This window comes from Macrobrachium nipponense, chromosome 8, assembly GCF_015104395.2.
Source record: "Macrobrachium nipponense isolate FS-2020 chromosome 8, ASM1510439v2, whole genome shotgun sequence".
Taxonomy (NCBI): Eukaryota; Metazoa; Arthropoda; class Malacostraca; order Decapoda; family Palaemonidae; genus Macrobrachium; species Macrobrachium nipponense.
Genome location: NC_087203.1, coordinates 85,252,218 through 85,276,855, shown reverse-complemented (window position 1 = coordinate 85,276,855; position 24,638 = coordinate 85,252,218). Strand labels below are relative to the sequence as shown.

Genomic DNA, 24,638 nt, shown 5'->3' with positions numbered 1-24,638 from the left:
TTTGTGTATATTTTTTCTCACGTTTCAAAATGATAGACCACCATCTTCCGACTGCCTGTAAAACCATGGCAAACCATCCAATACACCCTCTATCATATGCTGGTCAAGCATTGACCTCCCCTTGTTCAATGCCTGGAGCCCATCAATCTAAACAGTAGTATCAAATCCTACATGAATGTGGTGTGAGAATAATCAGTACAGGAAAAGTGTCTGCATTTCCTTCTAAACCCTTAAAGGGGGACTTCACAACAGACCACCTGACTTTCCTGGGCCAAAAGGGAAGGCACTATCTCCTTGCTGCGTAGCACTGATGGAGGTGGAAAGATTTCCTAGGTGGTGTTTTAAGCAATCTCTGCAGCCTGCTCCTCTGGTACAATAAACATGGAACTTTGGTTCCTCCTGGATAATATCTGAAACTGTGGCCCATCTCAGGTCAAGGCTTCTCCACCAAAATTCCTCAGAGCAATGGAGTTTACTAAGTGGATAGTTCATGAGCCTGGTCCTCCAGGTACAGCCATGAATACAACAAAACATATAAGCTGGGAAGTGTCCATCACCTTATTGAATCCTTTGCTGAACACTCTGCCCAGTTTCCTCAGTGTCAGGTACAATCTGACCCCTTTCAACTGGCTCACTTGGGACCAAGCCACTGCCAGACCACAGAATATCCTGGATGACATAAATCATCCTGAAAAACCCCCATGTAAACAAAGTCTTGCCGGTGCATCCAAATATATGTTGCTGTGTTACTAAAAGTACAACAAAGCTAATGAATAATGGCTATCATTTGTTAGGTTTTATACCTTATTAAAATTCTGGCCTACTCCATAAGCATCTACCAGGAAATGCTTACACCTTCCGTCTGTCGAAACTTAAATGTTAAAGGCGCACTGTCATATTATGATCTCCTCTGTGTGTGTTTACATTTTTAAATCATCAGCTGACTGCGTTTTACCAAAATCATCACAGCCATTAGTTGCTAAATGAAACATGTTTCAGAGATTCGTTATTTTCGTAAATTGTCAAAGCTGGGTTTATTAAAGCAACTTACTTTATTTACAAATGAAGTAAATCAAATGAATTAAAGGTGTGATTTCACTAGTATCGAATGTTGCCTTTCCAAAAATGTTTTGTGGCTTGCACATTACTAATATTAACTTCTTCAGCCACAGCTATAACCGTAAATTGAGTAGCATACTTTCTTAAGGGGGCCAGCTGGCTAATGCCATTTTTCAAGGACAGGACTTTGATATTCATACCACTTGATAAGGTGACTTGGGACATCTCCAAACCGCACATGAATTTCGCCTTTGACCTTCGGTTTTGTGACGCCAGGGCGATTTATCCCGTAAATAACCATTTTTCAAATTCTATCTCCCCCCTTGATATTTAATATTAAGACCTGGGATTACTACCATATATAGACCTGATGTAGACCTCCAATCAAATGAAGAGTTTTTTTCTAAAAGTCATTTTCTTGCTGGATATGAATATTTCATTATGGTAAAACAATAAACCCTATAAATCAGGAAAAAAAAATTATAAATAAAAGACTAAAAAATAATTGGAAAAAAGGGGCTTTATTTGATTGTTCTATAATGTCTTTCTGAGTTATATACCAAATTTCAGTGCTATAGCTTTAAAACTATGTGGGAAGATAGATTTTGAAGGTCAATAAGTATAGTTTTGAGATACGGGCATTCAGTTTTCCTTTGTATTTTTATAAAGACAATGTTAATAAATAATGATTATTATGAATGCATATTTCTGTTTTGGGTATTAATAAACCAAAACTATGTTATTTATCGTAATTTAATCATAAATGATGATCCCTTTGCTCATATATCGTAGCCTGGGGCACTGCATCAGGAAAGATGGTGCACTCCTTCCTACGCAACTCTCTCTCTCCCTCACTAACTCAGCTTATTACAGGGAATTTTCTTCTTCTGTATGTTAGCGAGATGTTTTCCTTGTATTTTCCTCTTAGGCATGATGAAATTCTTACCGAAACAAAGATAAACAGACATAAAATCAAGAGAATGTCAGAGGTAAAACTCGAACGTGTACTATGCTCTTTTTACAAAGACAATGTTTATTAATACCCTTTTTGCGTATTAACAAACTAAAACTATGTTATTTACTATAAATGAAGATCCCATTGCTCAAAGACTGTAGCCTGGGGTACTGCACGACGTGTGCTTCAGGCAAGACGGGGGGGCATTCCTAACTACGCACCCCTCCCTCTCTCTCTCTTCACTAACTACGCTAATACGTATCGCATATATTATGATCACATTAGAGCTAATTTTCTTTGTCTGTAGTTAACAAGATGTTTTGCTAGTCTTTTCCTCATTAGCATGATTAAATTCTTGCCAAAACAAGGATAAACATACGTAAAAGCAAGCGAACGTCAGAGGTGAAACTCGAACGTGTACAATACAAGAGGTTTCTTCTCACACTGGAAGGTGGTAAACTGACTAAGTTCCCTCCTGCTGCTTCATGGAATCTCTACAGATGCCATTGCTCACAATTTCCTTGACAATAATTTTAAAAATTTACGATACAAGAAGAAATACGTATTGCATTTTCTTGTTCGGATCAATGTTTTTGGCTTATTAAGTTACGTTTACTAATCACCCTGTAACTACAAAAGTAAGAGGAATTTTGAAGAAATATTTCGTATACATATTCTCCATTGCCAAACGAGGTTCCATGAATTTTTTCATGACTGCATTTTTTGCCCTATACCCCCATATATAAGGGTTCTGGCTGGCCCCCTTAACAATTTCCTCTCCATTGCATGAAGGCTGAATAAAGATTTATTTTATTTTTAGTTAAGAAAGTCACCACTGAAAATGAGCAAGTTGTAACCAAATGACAACTGTAATGCAACCCTTAGTTAAGGTAACTGACATGCAAATGCTTGTTTCTTGATTTGATTGCTTATGTCAGTACTTGCTGTTGTTTATGCCAGTGTCTTGCACGCAGTAGTAAGTAGCTGTTAATTATAAGAAACAGTGATGAATTCTTGGACATGTCACAAAACATACTGGTAAAATTAACCAAGTGAACTTTGGCTTCTAGGTCTATTTATTAGTTAAAAGCTAATAGGTACAGATATAATATGCATTATCAGCGGTATAAACTGGAACTGAGACAGGCATAGATAGCCTATCATAGTGTAATCTACTTAACATACATCACACACTATACACAATGTATATGATGAAATCATGTTTTTGGACAAAATTTTAATGATTGCAAGAACACAAAATCAGACGCTACATGAGTACTACATATATGTGTAAATTAAGGTTCTTTTGCATCCTGCATATTTTAGTTTCACAGAATGTTTTTATTGGAAATAAACTGTGCTTGTGTATTTGCAGAGCAAGCCTCAGTTCCAAAATCTGAAAAAATTAAAAAACTGAAACATGTAGGCATAATTGAACATCTCTGCAGAGCCATGACTGCTTTGGGTCTGCACTCATCTGGTTGGCTGATAATAACTCCGGACTGGGTTCTTGTTGAACCCAGTCTCCTTAGCCAGGTTTGTCAATGTCTTGGGAGAGCAGTGGTTTACCAGTTCAGGGTTATAGGAACTTTGCAACAAGGATGGTGTCCTTGGACAAGCAATCTCTCAAGGCCAAGGACATGTATATCTTGACTCTGTAAGTTTTCCATTTTGGGGGCTGCCCATGCCAATATCACTGAGCTGAACACCTCCACTCACAGGTGAACACTGTTCTAACTCTTCTGTTTATTGGCACAAAAACAGTCAGTCATGTGCTCCTACGGGCAGCTACTGGATACTGCTACTACTCCTATATGATCATGGATACCTGTGCAGTTGTTCCTTTCTGTTCTGATGGTTGGTCTACTGGTCCTAACACTGCAATTGTTTTTGCTCAAAGTCCATACAGATGGGTGGTCATGGGCTAGGCTTTGGTGGTGTTGGTGGTGTGATAGCAGCTAAACAGAACATTTGAGAATACACTGAACTATTGTTAACCACAGCCAGCCAAAAAAAAATTGTTCTTAAACATGATAAACAGTAATTACTATATGTTCATTACTTGAAAAATGTGATGCCAGCTATCTAGAAAAGTGAATTAAGCAAAAATTAACTAGCTGTGAAGGTGAAGAATTTAATATTGCTCACCTTTAAGATGATTGATATGAGGTTGAAAAATGGATAAAACAGGATGATGAAATTATGAAGAAAGATAGTTTACTATGCATTGGAAAAAACATTCTAGATAATAGTTTATTACGTGTTGGAAAAAACATTCTAGGGGATTCTGCTCAACTGTTAACAACATTGCAGACACAAGAGTGTGGCAGCTACTTGTGGACCTGAGGATCCAGGTAGCACTTGTGCAGTGCTACAAATTCTTTTCTGTTTGATAGATAAAAGACTGTAGTGTTAGGCATATTTGAAAACCATGAACGTGGGGTATATGAGGATTGAGTTTTTGATGAAACAAATAAAGATAAGGAGTAAATGTTCAATTCATTACACATTGGAAAAAGCAGTACCTCAAGAACAAGTGAACACTATCACTTAGATATTTCCTTAAAACTTTCATGTGTATTCATGCAAGTGACTAACTATATATACATTTCTTAAAAATCATTAACAAAATACACAAGACTGAAGAAATCTACATTAAAAACTTTAACACAATGTACAAGGATATCGAGCAGACTGAAGCTCAAGTTAAAAAATATGGATATTCTATTATACATGTGTGTACTTTGAAAAAGTGTGAGATCTTCAATAACAACTGGCTTACAAAAACTTTTCCCTTCAAAGTACTAAACATCCTGAATAATGGCTACTTGTAAGGAATGACCTGAAATTAAACTAAAAGCCCTTGTCTATCTGAAATGTTTCAATACAACACTAAGTTTTTCAATTGACATTAACGATCTCCTCAATATTCTTTGTCAGGAATATTGTTCATTAAAAAGAGAAAAATAGATGCAAAGAAGAATCTTACCTCAAATTTACTAGAATTCAGTTCATGATATCTGCATCTACCTGACAAAAAAATTCTGGTCCTATGTGTTTTAATTTCAAATATAACACCAAATGCTCCAGCGTAGTCAGAAGATATATATAAAAAATCCTAAACAGCATTATTAGAAAACTTAAGTTCAAATAACAGTACATGGTAGCTTGCAGGATGCAAAGTCAGTTACAATCATGAATCTCAGTGATGAGAAATTTTCCACTTATTTTTACATTTCTGCAATCATCAATCAATTTTATAAAAGATATATCATCTCCTTTATTTGGCAGGAATCTTGACCTAACTTTTGTCTCACTCATATCTAAGTTGCTCATTTTACCAATGAAAATGCAAGCTGTCTAAATCAATCCAAACAGCAAACCTTCCCTGAACTGAAGAATGGCCTTTAAAAAATTTCACATTGAGATATTCTTCCTTTCAAACAATGAAGTGATGCACAATTTTATAAATGCTGTAATTATGGAGTCTAATGAGATCAATGAGTCATGTTATGAAATTCACAGGACTTGCAAGAAGGATTTGTTTTTTTATGAGAACTGAAAATTGGAGCTAGATTAAGTTGAGAAGGCAGACTAGTAGCCTAGATGATGAGAGGTAAAATGGAACATGAAAATTAAGTTGCATAAACAAAAGCTAAGGTCCAAAGAATGTTTAACTGCACATTTCCAGACTCCTATACGTAACTCTCCTCAAGGATATATTCTTGAATGATAGATGTAAACTGAATCAAGGTAGAGTTCAAATAAGTTTGGCAGCTAAGCTGGAAAAAAGCCATAACAAGAGGGTACAACAAGTATCAAAGTTTACCTTAGGCTTGCCTTGAAATATTTGCTTAAACTGTGGATTTTCTTCTCATACAACCACAGATGCCCATAAAAGCTACATCAATCATCTATTAACTAGACATAAGAAATATGATATTGTTAAGATACAATAAAGTTTTATACATACTTACCTGGCAGATATATAATTAGCTATAGACTCCATCGTCCCCGACAGAAATTCGAATTTCGCGGCACACGCTACAGGTAGGTCAGGTGATCTACCGCCTGCCGCTGGGTGGCAGGAATAGGAACCATTACTGTTCTAGAACCAGATTTTCTCTTCCACCTGTCTCCTGAGGGGAGGCTGGGTGGGCCATTTAATTGTATATATCTGCCAGGTAAATATGTATAAAACTTTATTGTATCTTAACAATATCATTTTCATACATGTAACTTCCCTGACAGATATATACTTAGCTGATTGGCACCCTTGGTGGTGGGTAAGAGACAGCTAATAACTGAATAAACAGGTAAAGAACATGCGTTGTAGGTAATAAATAAATAAAACCTTGGTTCCTACTTGATTAGGCGGAAGATTCCATGGCTAAAGCCTAAGAGTCTGCTTCGCCTCAAGAGCCTCAGCGAGGATGTGACCTATGGCTAAGAGTTCTTGTGGGTCTGTTGATGGGGTCTTATCCACTTACTCGACAGAGCCTGATGGCCTTTGTCAATGGGGTCTTATCCACTTACATGACAATTCGCCTATGCCTAGTGGCCTAATTAAGGAGCACATCACCGATCCCGATCACCTGATCCTAACACGAGGGTTAGTGCATAAATTGAAAAGAGTTATCCCCAAACTCCTTTCAAAACAACCCAAAGAAAAAACACGACATTAAATAAAATTTAGCTCACTAGTTAAGGATCAGTAAGGCTCCCTATCCCAGCAACGTATCCGCAGACACGTATCAACCAAGAGAGAAGGATCTCTCTTAGGGTATCTTGACATCCTTTGGGTAATGGGAAGTCAACACAGAGTTGCATCTCCCGTATGTGACAGCTAATATGTCCTTATGACATATTGTTAAGGAAAGAACAAGAATTCGGAAAAGCTCGCACTTCTCTTCTGGGTGAAGCCTGGAGCCTGGTTAGTGCTTCGCGCCTGGCAGGGGCCTAGTGCCTGTCTAGCGCCTCGCTCCTGGCTGGAGCCTCGCGCCTGAATGGCGCCTAGAGCCTGGCTGGCGCCTGATTGGCTCCTCGCGCCTGGCTGGAGCTTCGCGCCTGGCTGGCGCCTTGCGCCTGGAGCTTGGCAGAAGACTTCATGATTACTGTCTATGAGTCTGCATGCCTCAAAAGTTTCAGCGAGGTAGGGACCTATGACTGAAAAACCCTTCTGGATCATGTCAATAGGGGCTAGCCCGCTTACGCGACAGAGCCTTCTCGGATCGTGCCAATGGGAGCTGACCCACTTATATGGCAGAGCCTTTACCTGTATCATATCAATGGGGACTAGCCCTCTTACATGACAGAGCTTTAGGTTTCTCTTTACTGGAATGAGCCTCGCGCCTGGAAGGATCATTAATCCTGATTGGAGCCTAGCGCCTGGAAGGAGGCTGGCACATGGAAGGCGCCTGGCTGGCGCCTTGCGCCTGATTGGCGCCTAGCGCCTCGCGCCTGGCTGGAGCCTCGCGCCTGGCTGGCGATGTCCACACCGGACACTCTCATCTGTCCGATCTGTTCGCCTCTGGCGCAAATAGCCCGCTCCTTCTCCGCCTCAGACAATAAAAGCGTTTATTCGAGCTGTCTGCCTCTGGCGTTTCTCGCCTGTATGGCATTTGGCGGCTGGCTGTCACTAGGTTGCCCGAGGATCCTGAACAAACCACAATAGTTTATCAGGAGACTGGAGAAGGGTGGAAGGAACTCTTCCACCTTGAGCCTCTGGCCTCAGACGAAGGGAGGCGATTGTAGCCAGTTACATCCAGTAGACAATAGGATATCTAAACAGGACAAGAGAGAAGAGTCTTCCTCCGAGGAGGATCCTTCGTGAGTACTTCCGTTGCAAACGAGATCTATTCCTACCTGTTGAGGAGGTTTCTCGTTGCAGAAACCTCCCTCTCCTTGCCCTAAGGAGGGGAAGGAGCCTGGAAGTTGAAGGAGACTCCGAGCCAAAAGAGGGTGAACTCAGGCTTTCTTAGCTCTTGTCGTGTCCCTCTGAGTACCTTCTGGGAAGCATTTCGAGCCCTCATCGCATCCCTGAATTCCCTCATAAAATTTCTAAAAGAAGCTTGATGAAGAGAGGTTCCAACTTGTCGGAACAAGGACTCTGCGGGCCACGAAAAGATCCCAACTCGAAGTACATGATATCCTACTCTTGGTCGTATCGAGGTATCGTATAAGATCCCAAAGACCTTAGTCCTCTGCTATCTCTAAGTCCCTTTGCAGAGACAGAGTATAGCCTGCTACTGTATTCTTTGATAGCAGATATAAACAAAGGTGATTCTTCTCTCAGAAAGGGAAGAAAACCGTCATGTGGATCACAGAGGTATAGGAAGAGGACAGTTTCCTCATTCAACCCAGCACGATCTACAGCACTTCTTGTCTTGGCCATGACACTTGTCATTCACCTTGAAAAACCTCTCATTCACGTCAACTTCTCGTCAGTCTGCAAGCAGACAGACTTAGAGTGGAGATGTTCTTAAGGTCCCTTTCTAAGTGAGGCTGAAAGAGTAGACGGACTCTCTTGGGAAAGTCTTAGAAAAGTGCTGTAAGAAGGCCAAAAAAGGGCAAAAAGCATCATCCTCTCTTCCTCTGACGCCAGTTATTATCTTAATATATCTGCTAATAAGAAATACACAGACACACACACACACATATACATATACATATATATGATATATATATATATATATATATATATATATATATATATATATATATATATATATATATATATATATATATATATATATATATATATATATATAATATATATATATATATATATATATATATATATAATATATATATGTATATATATATAATATATATATATATATAATAATATATATATATATATATATATATATATATATAATATATATATAAATATATATGATATATATATATATATATATATATTAATATATATATATATATATATATATATATATATATATATATATATATCTATATATATATATATATATATATATATTATATATAATATATCTATATATATATATATTATATATCATATATATATATATATATATATATATAATATATATATACTATATATATATATATATATATATATATATATATATATATAGTATATATAATATATATATATATATATATATATAGATATATACACACACACACACACACATACATACACATACATACACTATATATATATATATATATATATATATATATATATATATATATATATATATATATATATATATATATATATATATAGGGGAAAAAAGACTAATGTTTATTCCCCTTTCAAACTAAAGGATGGCGTATCTTGCTACCGCTCTTGGATCGAGAATAAGGAAGCAGTCTAGAGGAAGCCTCTTCGTCTTCAACATTGCGAAGAGATCTATGAAGAAGACGTCTCACAGGTTTCCACAACTCTCTTCCTAACTAAAATTAGACAGACGTTAATAGTTATCGTCGATCAAGACAGTTCTCACGGACGTACAATATCGTGCAGCGAACCTCTTAAGGATCGTTGCGTTCCGTGTCTGTGTTCCAAACAGGTTTTCTCTTATTAACGTGAACAGGGGCGAAAAAAGAGATTCTCGATGCTCCTGAGATATGAGAGTGCTGTGGAATTGACCTAATTGATTTAAAAATTCATTTCGTCCCTTCTTGGGATTGAACCCTCCTCCAGAAGACGGGGAACGAAATCAGGTACGAATCGTGAAGTTACCGAGCCTGCTGTTAGAGAGGCTACTGAACCTTCGGTTAACAACTCGCTATATTGAGAAATTATCAAGTCACCTAAATTGCTTGTAATTCCTTTAAACTATGTGCCAGAACCTCTGTACCTCTGTCATGGTACCCGGTATCCTCTCATATGTTATTTCCGTTCTTGGTAGGAAAAAACTTGTAGGTGTAATATAGTCCATTCGGGGAAACAAACTTCTGCCACGAAGAAAACGGTTCCCATCAGACTCATCCATCTCACTGCGCATGCTCCATTCTCTAATACGGCTATGCTTTCGTAAGCATGAGAGCATTACATAACATAGTGCTCTGCCGCGTTAGAATCCTCTATAATTCTGTTACATTGCGGTAAACAACATTGAAAGGTTGCGAGAAATATTTCTATTGAAAACTTCTTAGCAAAACGCAGACAAAGTTATTCATGCTTGCCTACAAATCCTCTCCATTCGAGGCTAAGTCTGTGATTGTAGGGGAGAGATACGGTTAGCCAGTCAATCCCGTAGGAGAAAGAGAGAGAGAGGTGACCAACCGCTCATGACCGAGACCCAAATGGTACTGTGTTGGCCTACAGTGACAGCAGCCTACGATCACTGTCTCGCGGTACTTCCTGAGTTGCCAGTTACTCCATTCAATGAAGGAATATTATAAAATTATTATCGAGCCTAAGGAAGTTCTCAATAAAGCATATTAATCGAAACAACCTTCGTTAAATACAGGAGCTGAGTCGGTGTTGTCGTAACAAACCCTTAAAGCGTAGTCCTTACCTAGGAAACTTCCTGGAAGGATACAGGGAATTCAGTTGCCAACTATAGGCGAAACTACTAATGCGCATATGACTTGACCATACAGTAGTCCTATACACCAAATTCTCTACTACATTCTTTCCTCACCGAGCAGAGAGAGAATGGAAATTTACTATCTTCATTCTTTTCGTCAATAGAACGAATTAGTATAGCTGAAGGCGATCCCAAGTGATAACCGAGGATCGAAGAGAATCTCTCATGCTTCCTATTCTCTTGGACATAAGGACGTATTCTACGCGTCTATTACCTGGAAGAGTCTCCAATCAATGAATGAGAGCTCCTCCGAATCTTGTCCAGGAGAGCTTATATGCTTACGCAATAAGATGTATTGAGATCTTTGTCAATGAGAACTAATCCATTAAGATACAAAGAGTATACATTTTTTGTCAATTATGTGTTATGCACTTACTTGACAATACTTTAAATATCTTCCTAAGGAAGGAAGTTAATCCAGGAACTCGTTAAGTCTTCATGATTTCCACAGAAATCGCGGAAGGGACAGGATTCCTGTTCAGATCTTGAGTTTACAGAAGGAAGATAGATGTTCCCTTTCCGCATTCATTCCCGAACGCCAAATAGATGAGATTCTAATTGAGAAAAAACTCCTGTAGCTCTTGTCTCGTCATAATGAGGGAAGAGTATGAATGAAGGAGAGAGTCCACGCTGAGAGGAACTGTCTGTTACAGCAGTCTTTTAAATATTGGAGAAGGGCTTTTCTCAGTATCAGAATCATCCTGACAAAGGCGACGGCCACCTGTGCGACATCTTGCGCCTTTGCCAGGAGAAGGCTAATTCTGCTAAAAACTAAACTGAGAAGTCTCGTGACTGACTTATCTCCATAAGGCAATTCGGGATATTTTTGGCGCCTGGCACCTGGTTCCTGGCTCCTGCCTCCTGGCTGACTCCTCACTCCTGGCTGGCGCCCCACTTCTGGAACGTTCCGCGCGTCTGGAAGGCGCCTCCCTGGAAAGATCCTTATGCCTGCTAGGCTCTACTTGCTTAGAAGGCTCCTTTAACGCTTCTTGGAAGATTGCGGATCAGCAGACAGGAACTCTGGCGCCTCGCCCTGAAGGAAGGAACTCTGGTGCCTACTTGCTGGAACGCGGCTGGCGCCCAGCTGCTGAAACGCGGCTCGCGCTTGTCTGCTGGAACGCGGCTCGTGGATGGAGCTGTCTGTATCGGTTAATATTCATCCTCTGCATGTCCACTGGACGGGATCTCTAGATTTGAAGGAAAACGTCCTTTCTCAATACTCATACCAATGGCAAAACTTGTTCTTGTATCTTCATAAGAATCTTCGTCGCTGAAAATTCCTCCTCCTTATCCGCTGAGGGGAAGGAGGTATAGATAATAACGGAGAAAAGGGATTTTGACGTAGGAAAAATCTATTTCTGGGCGAGGAAGCCGTGTCGCCCAGTGAAATATGTCTGCTTTAGCACTATTTCTAGTAAAATATTGCTATAATACCAGAGAACTGCTAAATTGGACATGTCAGAAGCTTCTGACTCGCTCACCTATATAAAAGGTGTCGGTATAAAACTGGGGCGAGTGTTAAACACTACCACAGCAACCCCTCCAATTAGCCTTTTCCTCATCAAAAGACCCTAAATACGGGGAGCAACCCATAGTCACACCTAGCTACCCCGTTGAAGGCGTCTGTGACGTCATACTTATCGATAGCTATGAAGCTTGGTGCACTGCAAGGGGGGGGAAAAAAAAACTAGGGGGGATTTCACTGGGTCGACATACCCCGGTGCTTCCCTCGCCCAGAAATAGATTTTTCCTACGTCAAAAATCCCTTTTCTGGGCTCAGCCGTGTCGCTCCCGTGAAATTGTACCAGAGAAACACCAAGCTACATCACCCTGAAACGAAATAGAATATTAAATTGTATAAATTAACACCATACACCAAGTCAAATAACAAAGAAATGTGCTGCGGTAGAATGTTAATAATGCTGGCATAATGGAAAATATTCATATGACACAAGGACAGTACTATATTGATGTTGTAGCAGGAGACACTGACCTCCCTACAGCTATTGCATGATATTTAAGATCCTCCAAAGACTTAAGGTAATGCTTTGGAAAACCCAGTGCGACTTCCAACCCAGTATACTTCTTCAGATTCATCAAAGTACATATATTTGAAGAAATTTACAGAAGTTGTTATAGACCGAATACCACGAGCTTTGGGAAAGGACCCTGGGCTGTCTTTCTTGGTAAAATACAAAAACTGCTGCGCAATGCCCTTTAGAGATATGGTACCACCACCGCCCCACATGAAAAAGGGGGGGAGGAGGGCCTTCGGAAAAGGTAGATGTTCCAGATAAATAGTCCTTAGGAGTTTTAACAGGACATAAAGAAGGATGTTGCGGAATCGGAACAACCTTCCATGGTGATCACCTTACCAAAGGGTTCTTATTCTTAGCCATAAAATATTTATTTGGTGAAAGCAACACGTCACCCGAGGAAAGGAATTCTATATGCCCTTGGCCACTAGATAAAGGTGACATCTGCGATGTTCTGGCACCTGAAGCCAGACTTAATAAAAAACAGTGCCTTACGCAAAAGGGTTTGGCAATCACATTTGAAGTTGTCTGTTTTAGAGTCTAACCTGAGAACATCGTTAAGAAACCATGACACTGACGACGGCCCCTGTGAATAAGCCGCAGACGTGCATAAGCCCTTGGGATTGGGGTGAAATAAGACTCAGACAGATTTATACCAAACCCGAGAAGAAAAATCTTTTTCAGAGCTGATTTAGTGGTTGTTTATTGTGGCAACTGCCAAGCCTTGTTTCGAATAAAGTCCTGAAGAATGTTATAGCCACGTTCATTGTCCTTACTTTGACATTTGATTCCCTGAGAAATGTAGGCAATTGTTTAACTGCTGAACCATATTGGCGAAGTGTAGATTCTCTTTTGTCTGACTCCAAGAACAAAATGTTCTGTGGATCAATGTCCCCTATCCTCCTACCTGCAAACTTCATGAAATCCATAAAGATAGGGTTTTGTGAAGACCTGAGGAATCGAACACAGTCACCGTTTGAACTTGTTGCGACAGCCTCAAGTCCGGGAGAGGGTGAGGATGAAGACCTAGTTCCAGGAGAAGGGGAAACCAATTGTTCTTGGGCCAGTAAGGAGCTATGAGAGCCACCTGACCTTTGAAGGATTTCAACTTGTGCAGCACCTTCAGGAGAAGGTTCACTGGAGGGAATAAATAAACCTCCCTCCACTGGTTCCAACCTATACTCAGGGCGTCCGTAGCGTATGCTAGAGGGTCCATATTTGGGGCTACGTAACAAGGCAGCTTGTGGTTTGCCCCTGTAGCGAACATATCTACTTCCATACCCGGTACTCTCCTACAAACCCTCTTGAAGGATTCCTGGTCCAGTGACCATTCTGATTCCAGGGGGACTGACCGGGACAGTGCGTCTGCTACTACATTGTGGACTCCTGCCAGATGGGTAGCCGATAGATGCCAGGTGTTCTTGTCAGCTAGAGAAAAAGTTGCTATCAGCACGTGGTTCACATGACTTGACTTTGAACCACCTCTGTTTATACCGTGTATCACTACCGCACTGTCGAGAGCCAATCTGATATGAGTCTCCTCCGGAGGACAGAGCTTCATTAAGGTCAGAAATACTGCCATAGCTTCCAGGATGTTGATGTGAAGCTTTTGGAACTGAGGTGACCAAGTACCCTGAACCTTGTCGTGCTGTGAATAACCTCCCCAACCTGACAGTGATGCGACTGTATGCACCAGTAGGGTCGGGGGAGGGAACTGCAACTGTAACTCTTTGGCTAGGTTTTCGGCCATTGCCCATGGACGTAGACGTTCCTTGGGAATCAGAGGTACCCGGCCGAACTTGTCGCGACACTTGGCATTGGCCTTTGAACGTCAAACTCGATTGGTGTCCTTGAGCTTGGCTTTCAACAGAACGTCTGTGACTGAGGCAAATTGGAGCGAGCCTAGGATCGTCTCCTGATTCCTTCTCGAGCCTTTTTGCATTTTAAGAATTGGCTTGTTACCTTGGCATCCCTTCCCTGATGGAATGGAAAGATTGTGTGAATCCAAGCCCCAATGGATACCTAGCCACTGGAACTTGGATTCTGGGGCCAATCGGGACTTGGTCCTGTTGATCTTGAAACCTATATATTCCAGGAAAGATATGACCTCGTCCATGTGGCTTTCATATACTTGTCTTTGGCCATCTCCCAGATTAGCCAGTGTTTAGGTACGCCACCACCAATAAAACCTGAGACCTTCGCTCCTGCACCACTACCTCCGCCAGTTTCGTGAAAACCCTTGGGGCTATATTCAGCCCGAAGGGCATCACCTTGAAGGAATAGGCTTCTTTCCCTAGTTTGAAGCCCAGGAATGGATGGAAGTGCCGAGCCATTGGGACATGATAATAGGCGACTGTAAGATCTATAGAGGTGGTGAGGCCCCCACGAGGAAGTAAGGCCCGTACCTGAGAGATGGTCAGCATTTAGAACTTGTCGCAAGGAATGTACAAGTTTAAAACGGGACAAGTCTAAGATCACCCTTCTTTGGTCGGTCCCTTTCTTTGGGACACTGAATAGACGACTCTGAAATTTCAAGTTCTTGTCCCGGAGACTGCTCCCTTCTGGAGAAGATCCCTGGAGTAAATCCATCACCCTTGGGTGGATGCTGATAGATGGATACTATGCTTTTCGGCTCAGCTGCTGAAACCCCCAACGATGTTAGATATAGCCTGCCTCCTATTTGAGGAACTTCATTGAGATGATGAGGGTCAGGTTCCTTTTCTGACCATGCACCTCTAGCTCGCCCTTGGCTCCTGTTCCTCCACGCTGACGAAAGGGGCCTCTAGCCCTGCAACCCCTAGCACCTTGGTAAAAGGTTGAAATACCCGATTCTCATAGACGGGTTAAAAGCAGGCGACACTGAATACATAGGTGGAACCTGTTGGCTAGCCGACGGCAAAAGGAAGACAAATTGATGCTGTTGCCGAGGCGAGCTTAGGTCAAGGTTGGGGAACTTGCTGAATTAGAACAGCTTGTAGCACAGGATGCTGTTGCGGAACTTGGAAAGGTTGGTACCTTCTTGACCCTTCCTAGCCCTAAAACTGGAGGAAGAAGACTCTAATTTCCTTTAGAAAGGAATGCCCCAACGCAATCTGATGCTTTGATAAAACATAATGCCTCGTTCTGAACCTTGTTTTTACTGCCGAAGCTGGGAAGAGATCTGCACCCCAGATTGAGGAAGCCAGAAGCTCGTTGGGTTCGTGCCTGATCGTAGCCTCGGATAAAACATGCTTCCTGCCATTTCTCTTAGTAACCGGAAAGCCGTACGAGTCACATTGCTGCTTAAAAGTAACTACTCCCGCAATGACCTTAAACAGCGGTTCATGAGCGTACTCCAGAGCCGCCGTCTCCGTCATCACTAGAGAGTTAAGAGACCTTGCAAGACGTGTCCTAGCATCAAATTCGGCTTGGATCAGTGCGTCTGACAGAGGCGCTCACTAAACAAGTTGATTGCACAGTTTGGCTTAAGCTTGCCTACGAGAATGTAACCGGCAAACTTCCCACAAATTCCTCCCTACCTGGGAGTAGAAATGATGTGGGATCTGTCTTGCTAGGCTGGGGCTCTTCCCGAGTCACTGCCTGAAGGGTAAGTCCTGCTACCTTTTATGTAAAAGGTAAGGAGTTCCCGTCATCAGACGTAAACATCGTGAAAGGGCTTTTAAATAATCTTACCTTAGTATTTGAACAGATCCACTTCTAGGCTCCATATCCATACTTGATGAGCCTGATTGCTAGAAAGGATAACAGTCCCCTTGGAGACCTTGTCCTTCCTAATCGAAGCTGCCTCTATAAGCCTAACATAACCTCTAAATGGTGGTCATAACCTTTCGGGGAAGAACTCGAAATCCTCAAGTCTATGTGTACCACAACCTTCTGCAGTCAACATCCTGCTAACAAACGGAGCGAAGTTCGCTACCCTCCAAGGATCACCAGGGTGGAACGGAGGGAGCGTGGACCCGTCAGGCATGCTCTGACCTTGCACCAAGTTACTAGGAGGTGCCAGAACTGCCGACTCCTGTCTGAGACCTGCAATCAGGGAGTCCTGTGCACCTAAACTTTTAAAAACACCCTTTCAAACCTTGCTGCGACTGAACTGACTAAGCTAGCAAGACCACTGACCTGATTTAAAAATATTCGTGTTGAACAGGTCTTTGCCGACTAAAGGGGAACCTTCCAGCCCTCCCTACGGTACCTTATGAGGTATCCGATCTCAAGACGTTGAAGGGATGGGACTTGAGGGGCAATGGGAAGAGTTCTCTCCTTAAGGCCTTGGATTTGCAGACTTAGAAAAAAAAAAAAAAATCTCAGCCTAGGTTTAATATGTGTATGAAACCTCTGGCAACCTGCCCAGGTCCTTGGCTTTGTGTCTGATTGGCTTTTAAGCAAGGTTTTACCCGAAGGTTTTTCTCTTTAATCTAGGAATCACAGAGAAGGAATGCAACCTGGGAGGGGGCAACAAACCTCCTGTAAACCCATGAAGGAATTGGGAGTAAAGGGAGAGGAAGAATCAGTCACTCGAGGAAAGACCCCGGTGACCAACTAGCTAGCCTCATTAACACTGTTACCTGTAACCATATCTAGTGTAAATGGGCAAATCCTCACTAGTCAGAGTGATATCTACTTCCAAACCAAGGTCCAGCAACTCTGCCTCTTGCTGTTCCATAACTGAATCTTGAATTGATTTGATAATTGGTATTGCGACTTTTGGGTCAACGTATCTGGCAGCTTTCCCGGCTGGGAAGGCTGCCATATCTTGAGGTAGAATATTAAATGGCTTACGCCTTTCCCTACGTTCTGTCCAAAACCTCCAACCCAGATCTTGAGGGTGGAGAGTGCAGCATGCTTAACAGACTGCTCCGTCTGTAATGCAAGGAATGTGTTAATTTCGAGTAAAATCTTTGAACATTATCCTTACATATGTTGATTAATTAATGTAATTTAATTTAAAGAAATTTTTATTATTTAGTATTTATTATTTATTTATTTATTTATTTATTTATTTATTTATTTTATTTATTTATTTATTTATTTATTTATTATTTTTTTTTTACACTAACAAAAGTAGTGTAATATAATTCCATCACAATAAGCATAGAACAAGCCGAGCGGTAACCTGTTGTACAAGGCGTAGCAAGGCAAAGCAGTTTTCGTGATGCCAGGCTACGGAACCGGAAAGCAATACTGCGCACGGGCATGGTTCCGGCAAACATCATGGTTGCACGGATCCTGTAGACCGGCAACCAGACACTGAGTGGCCTGTAAGTGCAATAATATATAAGAACAATTGCACAGACTTATTAGGATTATTATGATAATAATGTCATATGCCGGAGCACTCAGGACTGAAATAATAATATATATATATATAAAATATATATGGTATATATTCATATATTTACGTCCCGGGGACTGTGTAATAATTAAAACAACCCGGAGCTGTATGACCCGGTTAGTGGGGGTACACGAAGTAACCCGGGACGGCCACATGAACTCGCAAGTTCCGTGGCAAAAGAAAGAAATATATATATATATATATATATATATATATATATATATATATATATATATATATATATATATATTCATATATTTACGTCCCGGGGACTGTGTAAGAAATAAAACCACCCGGAGCTTTATGACCCGGGGTGGGGGGTACATGAGTAAACCCGGGACGGCCACATGAACCCCGCAAGTTCCGTGGCAAAAAGAAAAGAAAATAAAAATAAAAAAAGAGAACTAAAATAACAAATATCATATGTCCGCCTACGGAAGAGTAACTTCCGTAAACATAGCCCTCAACGACTACCGGAGAAGCCGGAATCTAATCCGCCTTATGCGGAGAGGGAATGTTTTAGGCGGATGGATGTAAGCTCCGGGAGCTGAAAGAAGCAGAGCGCAACAAATCCACGGAAGCCGAGGCTGCATACGCAAAGCAATCATCAACTCCGGAGGCGGTCGGCTGAGAAGCGACACCCACTAACCTAAGGTCCTGGAGGACCCTCTACATCCCCCCCTCCGCTGATGGGAACGGCTGTCAGCGACAACCGAGGCGAGAGGACACCCAACTACTGGGGGCCCCACGTGAGGGGGAGGGAGGGAGGGCTGATGGGGTGACGATCACGTGAGCAGCGTACCCTCGCAAATAAAAGATCACGAGGAAAACGCAGGCATAGCCTATGGCTAACCGACCTAACATCCAACATATACAATAGAGAAAATAAAATCAATTACTTAAAGCTAAAAGAAAATCATGCTTTAACACGGGGGCAATGAAAATCAAACTTACGTAAATATAAAAAACGCAATTGAAGGCCACTCGATAACGGTGGGCACAAAAGGGAAAAACTACTTGCCTACTGACAAAACGATAAAAAACGGCAAGCTGACGAAAAGAAAAAAGGGAAAATTCTTGAATGAAATAAAAAAACCAAACTTAAAAATAACCCGGGGGGGGGGGGGGGGGGGGGGGGGGGGGTGGGGGGGTGGATAACCGGCGAAGCACGAAATAAAGAAACGTGCTCGAATGAAGACCCCCGTGAAAAACATGAAAATAATGAAAATAACAAAACATAAACGAAAATAGGATCGACCACCCAAGAAATAAATAAATAATGTACTGAATTATCACATTTTACAAGCAGAGAGGAAGACCATTCGAAATGGTACAATTCAAGGATAAGCCGTAAAAAGCGACTTGCCGCCGTCCGCTACTTATAAGTGACGCCTAATAAAATCCTAAATAAAGGCAAAACGAAAGGGAAAATCACTCTCTAAATATGAAAAAGGGCGGAACCAGTACTTAACTTGGGTGAAGAGGTAGATTGACGATCCGTAATCAAGAATAAAAATAAAAGAACAAATAGCTATACAGTAAGTCCTCGGTTTACGCTGGTCTCGACTTACGATCGTGGGTTACGAACGCGCCCCCATAAAAATATAAAAAATAATATTTTGCGTCGTTCCGTCTTACGCGGTTTAGCGTCGTAAGCAACGTAAACAAACGCAAACTAGTTCCAGGCGCACGGCGGAAGAATACGCTTTGTGGGGGAGAGGAGGCCTCAGTCTCGCCCATACGCCATTTTGGTTGTTTACACTGCCTCTCTCTCCCTCGTGTTGTATCGTTTTTGTAACTTTTTGCTCTTTGTTATGGCTCCCAAGTGCAAGGCGGACTCTTCTGATGGTAGTGCATCGAAGAAAAGAAAGGCCATCACCATGGAAATTAAAGTGGACATTATAAAGCGATCCGAGAAGGGAGAAAGCAACAACATCGCTGGCCTTAGCGTTCGAGCCGTTGCTACCATTATCAAAGATAAAGAGCGCATCGTTGAACATGTGAAAGGATCTGCTCCTATGAAAGCGACAGTGATAACTAAGCAGCGTAGTGGTCTAATATTGGAATGGAAAGGTTATTGGTGCTTTGGTTGGAAGACCAAAATCAACGGCGTATCCCAGTCAAAGCCTTATGGTGATTCAGGAGAAGGCAAAAGATTGTTTGAAGCGTTTGAAAAAAGAAAAGGGGGAGGGAAGTGAAAGTGAAGAGTTTGTGGCTAGTAGGGGTTGGTTTATGCGATTTAAGGCTCGGGCCAATACCATAACCTTAAATTGCAAGGTGAAGCTGCTAGTGGGGATGAGAAAGCAGCGAGTGAATTTCCTAAAGCGTTGTCTGAGATAATTAAGGAGGGGGGTTATTCTGCTCAGCAAGTGTTTAACGTAGACGAGACAGGTTTGTTTTGGAAACGTATGCCTAACCGCACTTACATCGCCAAGGAGGAGAAGTCAGCACCCGGTCATAAAGCAGCTAATGTGAAAAAGAAAACCATTGTTCTTGAGTAGTTAAAAAAGCCTTTACTAAAGCAAATGTGAGAATTGCTGGGTGGGGGTAGACTAATCTGTAAAAGGAGCTAGCTAGCCTAGCTAATATTACTTTGCTTACTACCTAGATGCAATGAAGCCAACCCCAAAGGTAACAGGTTAGGCTAGGCTATTCGACATACTATACAACCATAGGCAAGCATCCTTCTGATCAGTGGAGGTTCTTTTTCTCTTTCACTAACCTCCCCCAGACTCTCCAGCACCGCAGCTTCCTCTCCAGTGTGCAAGCCAATCAAACTAATAAAGGTAAGGAATTTGTTCTCTCGTTGTTATTGATAGGTATTTACATTAAATCATGTGGTATTTTTCAATGTTCCGACTTACGCTGAAAATCGTTGTGTTACGATGCATCGTAAGAACGGATCAACGTTGTAACTCGAGGACCCCCTGTATTCGAACGTACGGAACACGATATGGCTATCGATAAGTATGACGTCACAGACGCCTTCAACGGGGTAGCTAGGTGTACTATGGGTCGGCTCCCCGTATTTAGGGTCTTTTGATGAGGAAAAGGCTAATTGGAGGGGTTGCTGTGGTAGTGTTTAACACTCGCCCCAGTTTTATACCGACACCTTTTATATAGGTGAGCGAGTCAGAAGCTTCTGACATGTCCAATTTAGCAGTTCTCTGGTATTATAGCAATCTTTTACTAGAAATAGTGCTAAAGCAGACATATTTCACGGGAGCGACACGGCTGAGCCCAGAAATACTGTTTTAGGATACCTTTCCAATGGCTCTCCTTGGCAGTCTGGGACGTTCTACAGAACCTGCCGAGGGGACGCCTGACCAGTGGGGATTCTCTGAAACCTCCGTACGGCTTTCGACATTCCTTCTCCTCTGGGCCTGTGAGCTTGGAAGAGGTCTAGACCTGAGAGGGAGACAGAGCCGATCAGACGCACCCTCCACTTTAGAGGATGCCTTTCCAATGGCAATCCTTGGCAGTCTGGGTCGCCACAGATCCTGCCGAGGGGACGCCAGACCGGTGGGGGTTTCTCCCTAACCTTCCTGCGGCCTGCTGTTGACTTTCCTCCCTCCCTACGGGGTCTGGGAGTCTGGAAGAGGTCTAGGCCTGGAAGCATTAGTGAGCCGGTCAGAACGCACCCTCCACTACACTGGGAACACTTATTCACTTCTTACCTTTTAGTAGCTCGCATTTTGAGCTACATCCCTTTATCTACAAATTGCAACTATGGATTGTAGTTTCTGTGAAGTGAGAAGGTGATGAGGATGCAACACTACTAATACTGTTAATACTCTAACTGCTCGTTAGTACGAGAGCTATTAAAAACTCTAAAGGAAGTGTAAGTAGTTCTATGCTTTTCTGACTTCCTAAAGTAGGAAGTTAGAGTTTTATAGTTCCTCGATCAAAATCTAACACTTATTACATGTATTAATGAATAAATAATATTTCCCTTCTTGCAAACTATGTGTGTCTCTACTGAAAATTTCGGTAGTTACATGTCATAAATTCTTTGAAATTTTTCGAACCCAAATTCATTAAAAAGTTAATAAAAGCGTATGCCAAACCAAAGATCCAGTACTTCCCTGCAAAAGACAGCCCAGAAGATCGATGGCGATGAAAAACATAAATCAAGTCAGGAGGTACCGCAAACGTATGTTTACAATACGGCCGAAAGAGAAAATCTGGTTCTAGAACGGTAATGGTTCCTACTCTTGCCACCCAGCGGCAGGCGGTAGATCACCTGACCTACCTGTAGTGTGTGCCGCGAAATTCGAATTTCTGTCGGGGACGACAGAGTCTATAGCTAAGTATATATCTGACAGGGAAGTTACATGTATGAAATCAAATATTGCCAATCTGACCCCTTAACTCAATAAAGCAGAATAGCATTAGGAGATAAGGGCAATTAATAGAACCTTTAATACTAAATGCAGCAAGCTGTACAAGAACAATTTGTACATGGCACTTCTTGACAGGGAGCAATGAAATACAGAAACAGCAATTTTTTTCTAGACAATTATTTCAAAGTGTAGCTACTTTTAATGATGTTTACATAAAGGGGATCCTTTACTTGCAATACTAACAAAATACTCCTTCAAAATTTTAACTACAGTAAATGTCAAAAGCCTTTAGGGATTTCTTTAATATTACTGAAAATCTACATATGTGACTTTGTTAACTACAAATTATGATGATTCTACCAAAAACTGTATAACCTTACTTCTACACTCTTTCATTTTCAAAGATGTTGGTCCATCATTTCCTTTAAGATTATGCCTCACTTTATACCTTTCCTTTTCTATTATTGTTTCATTTCATTTATTATGCTACAATAATATGGCTTTCATCAAAATTAAGCAGTGGTCACCATCAAAATTGCCTCAATCAATAAAAAAATAAAATTCACATCATAATACATAATGTTGTGGTAAGGAAGAATACGACTAATAGGCATTAATCAGTATGTACTACTCAATAAAGGAAACAATCTTTAACTAGAAAGTAGACAATTTGTTATTATGTTTCTTCTTGGTGACAATTAACTTACATAAACATGGCAAGACCATGACAAAATACCTTTCTAACTAAAGATAAAAAAATAGATAATTGAGATCAATTCAGATGTTTATACAATCATACAAGGCTATCTGTTACAATAAAATGTAATTTTATAGTGTAAAAGATTCATCACTGTTGCTCAAGGTTGTAAGCCAACATGCCAGTAGCTGCAGGACACTACCAGTTATTTCATGAGTAGGGTTACCAAAATATCAAACCTCATTTCATCTTTGCACTTTGTTACTGCTTTACATAATTACATTTGGGAGCTTTCAACTAACACCAAGGTAAGCGGTTATATGACATATATGTATAACAGGCTGCAGAGCTTTCAGTCTTAACAATAAATTTTCAAACCATATACCTTCTATCAATATAAAAAGATGACTGAAATTTTTATCTCTTAAGCAAGGAGTGACATGATCATAAATAAGATAAACAAAATTAGAAGCAACTGTGCAGGGAAAATAGCTACAGTGACTGTGATAAAATTCAGTGCAAATAGGGACCAAAATTAAGAACAACGCCTGTGCAATATTCAACGTGGGGGTAAAAGAATAATCTACAAAGCTATTTCATCAAAAATCATTACTATTTGGATCCCAGTTAAAATACCTCTTCTCGTTTCGTCGAATACTCAGTGTAGATCTCCACACATCTTTCAGCTGTCAACCTCATATCATCCTTCATTTGGTTTAGGTCTGTGATGTTATTATTAACGTCTTCTTCTTTAGAGGCCAGCTATGAGAAAATAGGCAAAAGAATAAATATGTCTTTATTAAAGTACAAATAAGCAGTGTCTTTATTAAAGTAGAAATAAGCAGTGTCTTTATTAAAGTATAATAAAAAGCAGAAACCAATGTCTGAGGACCTTAAAAAATATACTACGTAATTAGATACTGCAAGTTCAGAACCCCAATCCTCTAATAAACTGCATTTAGGATGTGCATTTACCATTTTTTCTTAGGATTCAATTCATCAAAAACAGCCCTACTCCTGGTGAAACAGACCCTGCTACATCTAATCAGAGTTGAAAGATGAAAACACCACAGTCTGCACAAGCTGGCTCCAATGGCAGGAAGGCGACAGTTTCTCATTTGTATATGGTGGCGTAAGAGCAGTCAAATAATGCTGGTGCCTGTTACTGTGTTGTACCATTCATTTTCTTTCAAATATCCATAGGTCACTATATTTCATCTTATGAGGATGCTACTGGTGTGCATTTTGATATTTTTACCATTTTTACTTTTGACTGGTAGCTGGTGAATGCAAAAATAACAAAAATATACAGTACTATATGTATATCTGAAACTCTGGCAAATCTTTAAAAAACAGCAACATTAAAACTTGCTTAGATTTTTAGTTGTATTAATTTACCAATGACTGTTCTGTGATAACTGGCATGAATGCTAATGAACTATACTGTATATCAATATGAAAGGTAATTTACAATACTTTAGCACTGTACCAAAAAATGTATATACTCATGAATATTTTAAAAGTAACAACAATATTTTCTTTACTGTTAACTTTCATTTGGGGGGGGGGGGGGGGGGGGATTTTGAAACATCATGATTAGGTTAAACACTAGATTTAAAATGACACTACAA

At 40.8% G+C, this 24,638-nt stretch overlaps 1 protein-coding gene across 15 annotated transcripts in view; it reads right to left on the bottom strand.

Moving 5' to 3' along the window:
• The window catches only part of LOC135222896 (intersectin-1-like), a 553,230-nt gene that overhangs the window by 363,023 nt on the left and 165,569 nt on the right, over positions 1–24,638 (bottom strand). For all 15 annotated transcript variants that reach the window (XM_064261271.1, XM_064261270.1, XM_064261274.1 and 12 more), the window contains one exon: positions 23,644–23,769. In XM_064261271.1, coding sequence (XP_064117341.1) covers positions 23,644–23,769 — 126 coding nt within the window. The remainder of the gene's footprint in view (positions 1–23,643; positions 23,770–24,638) is intronic.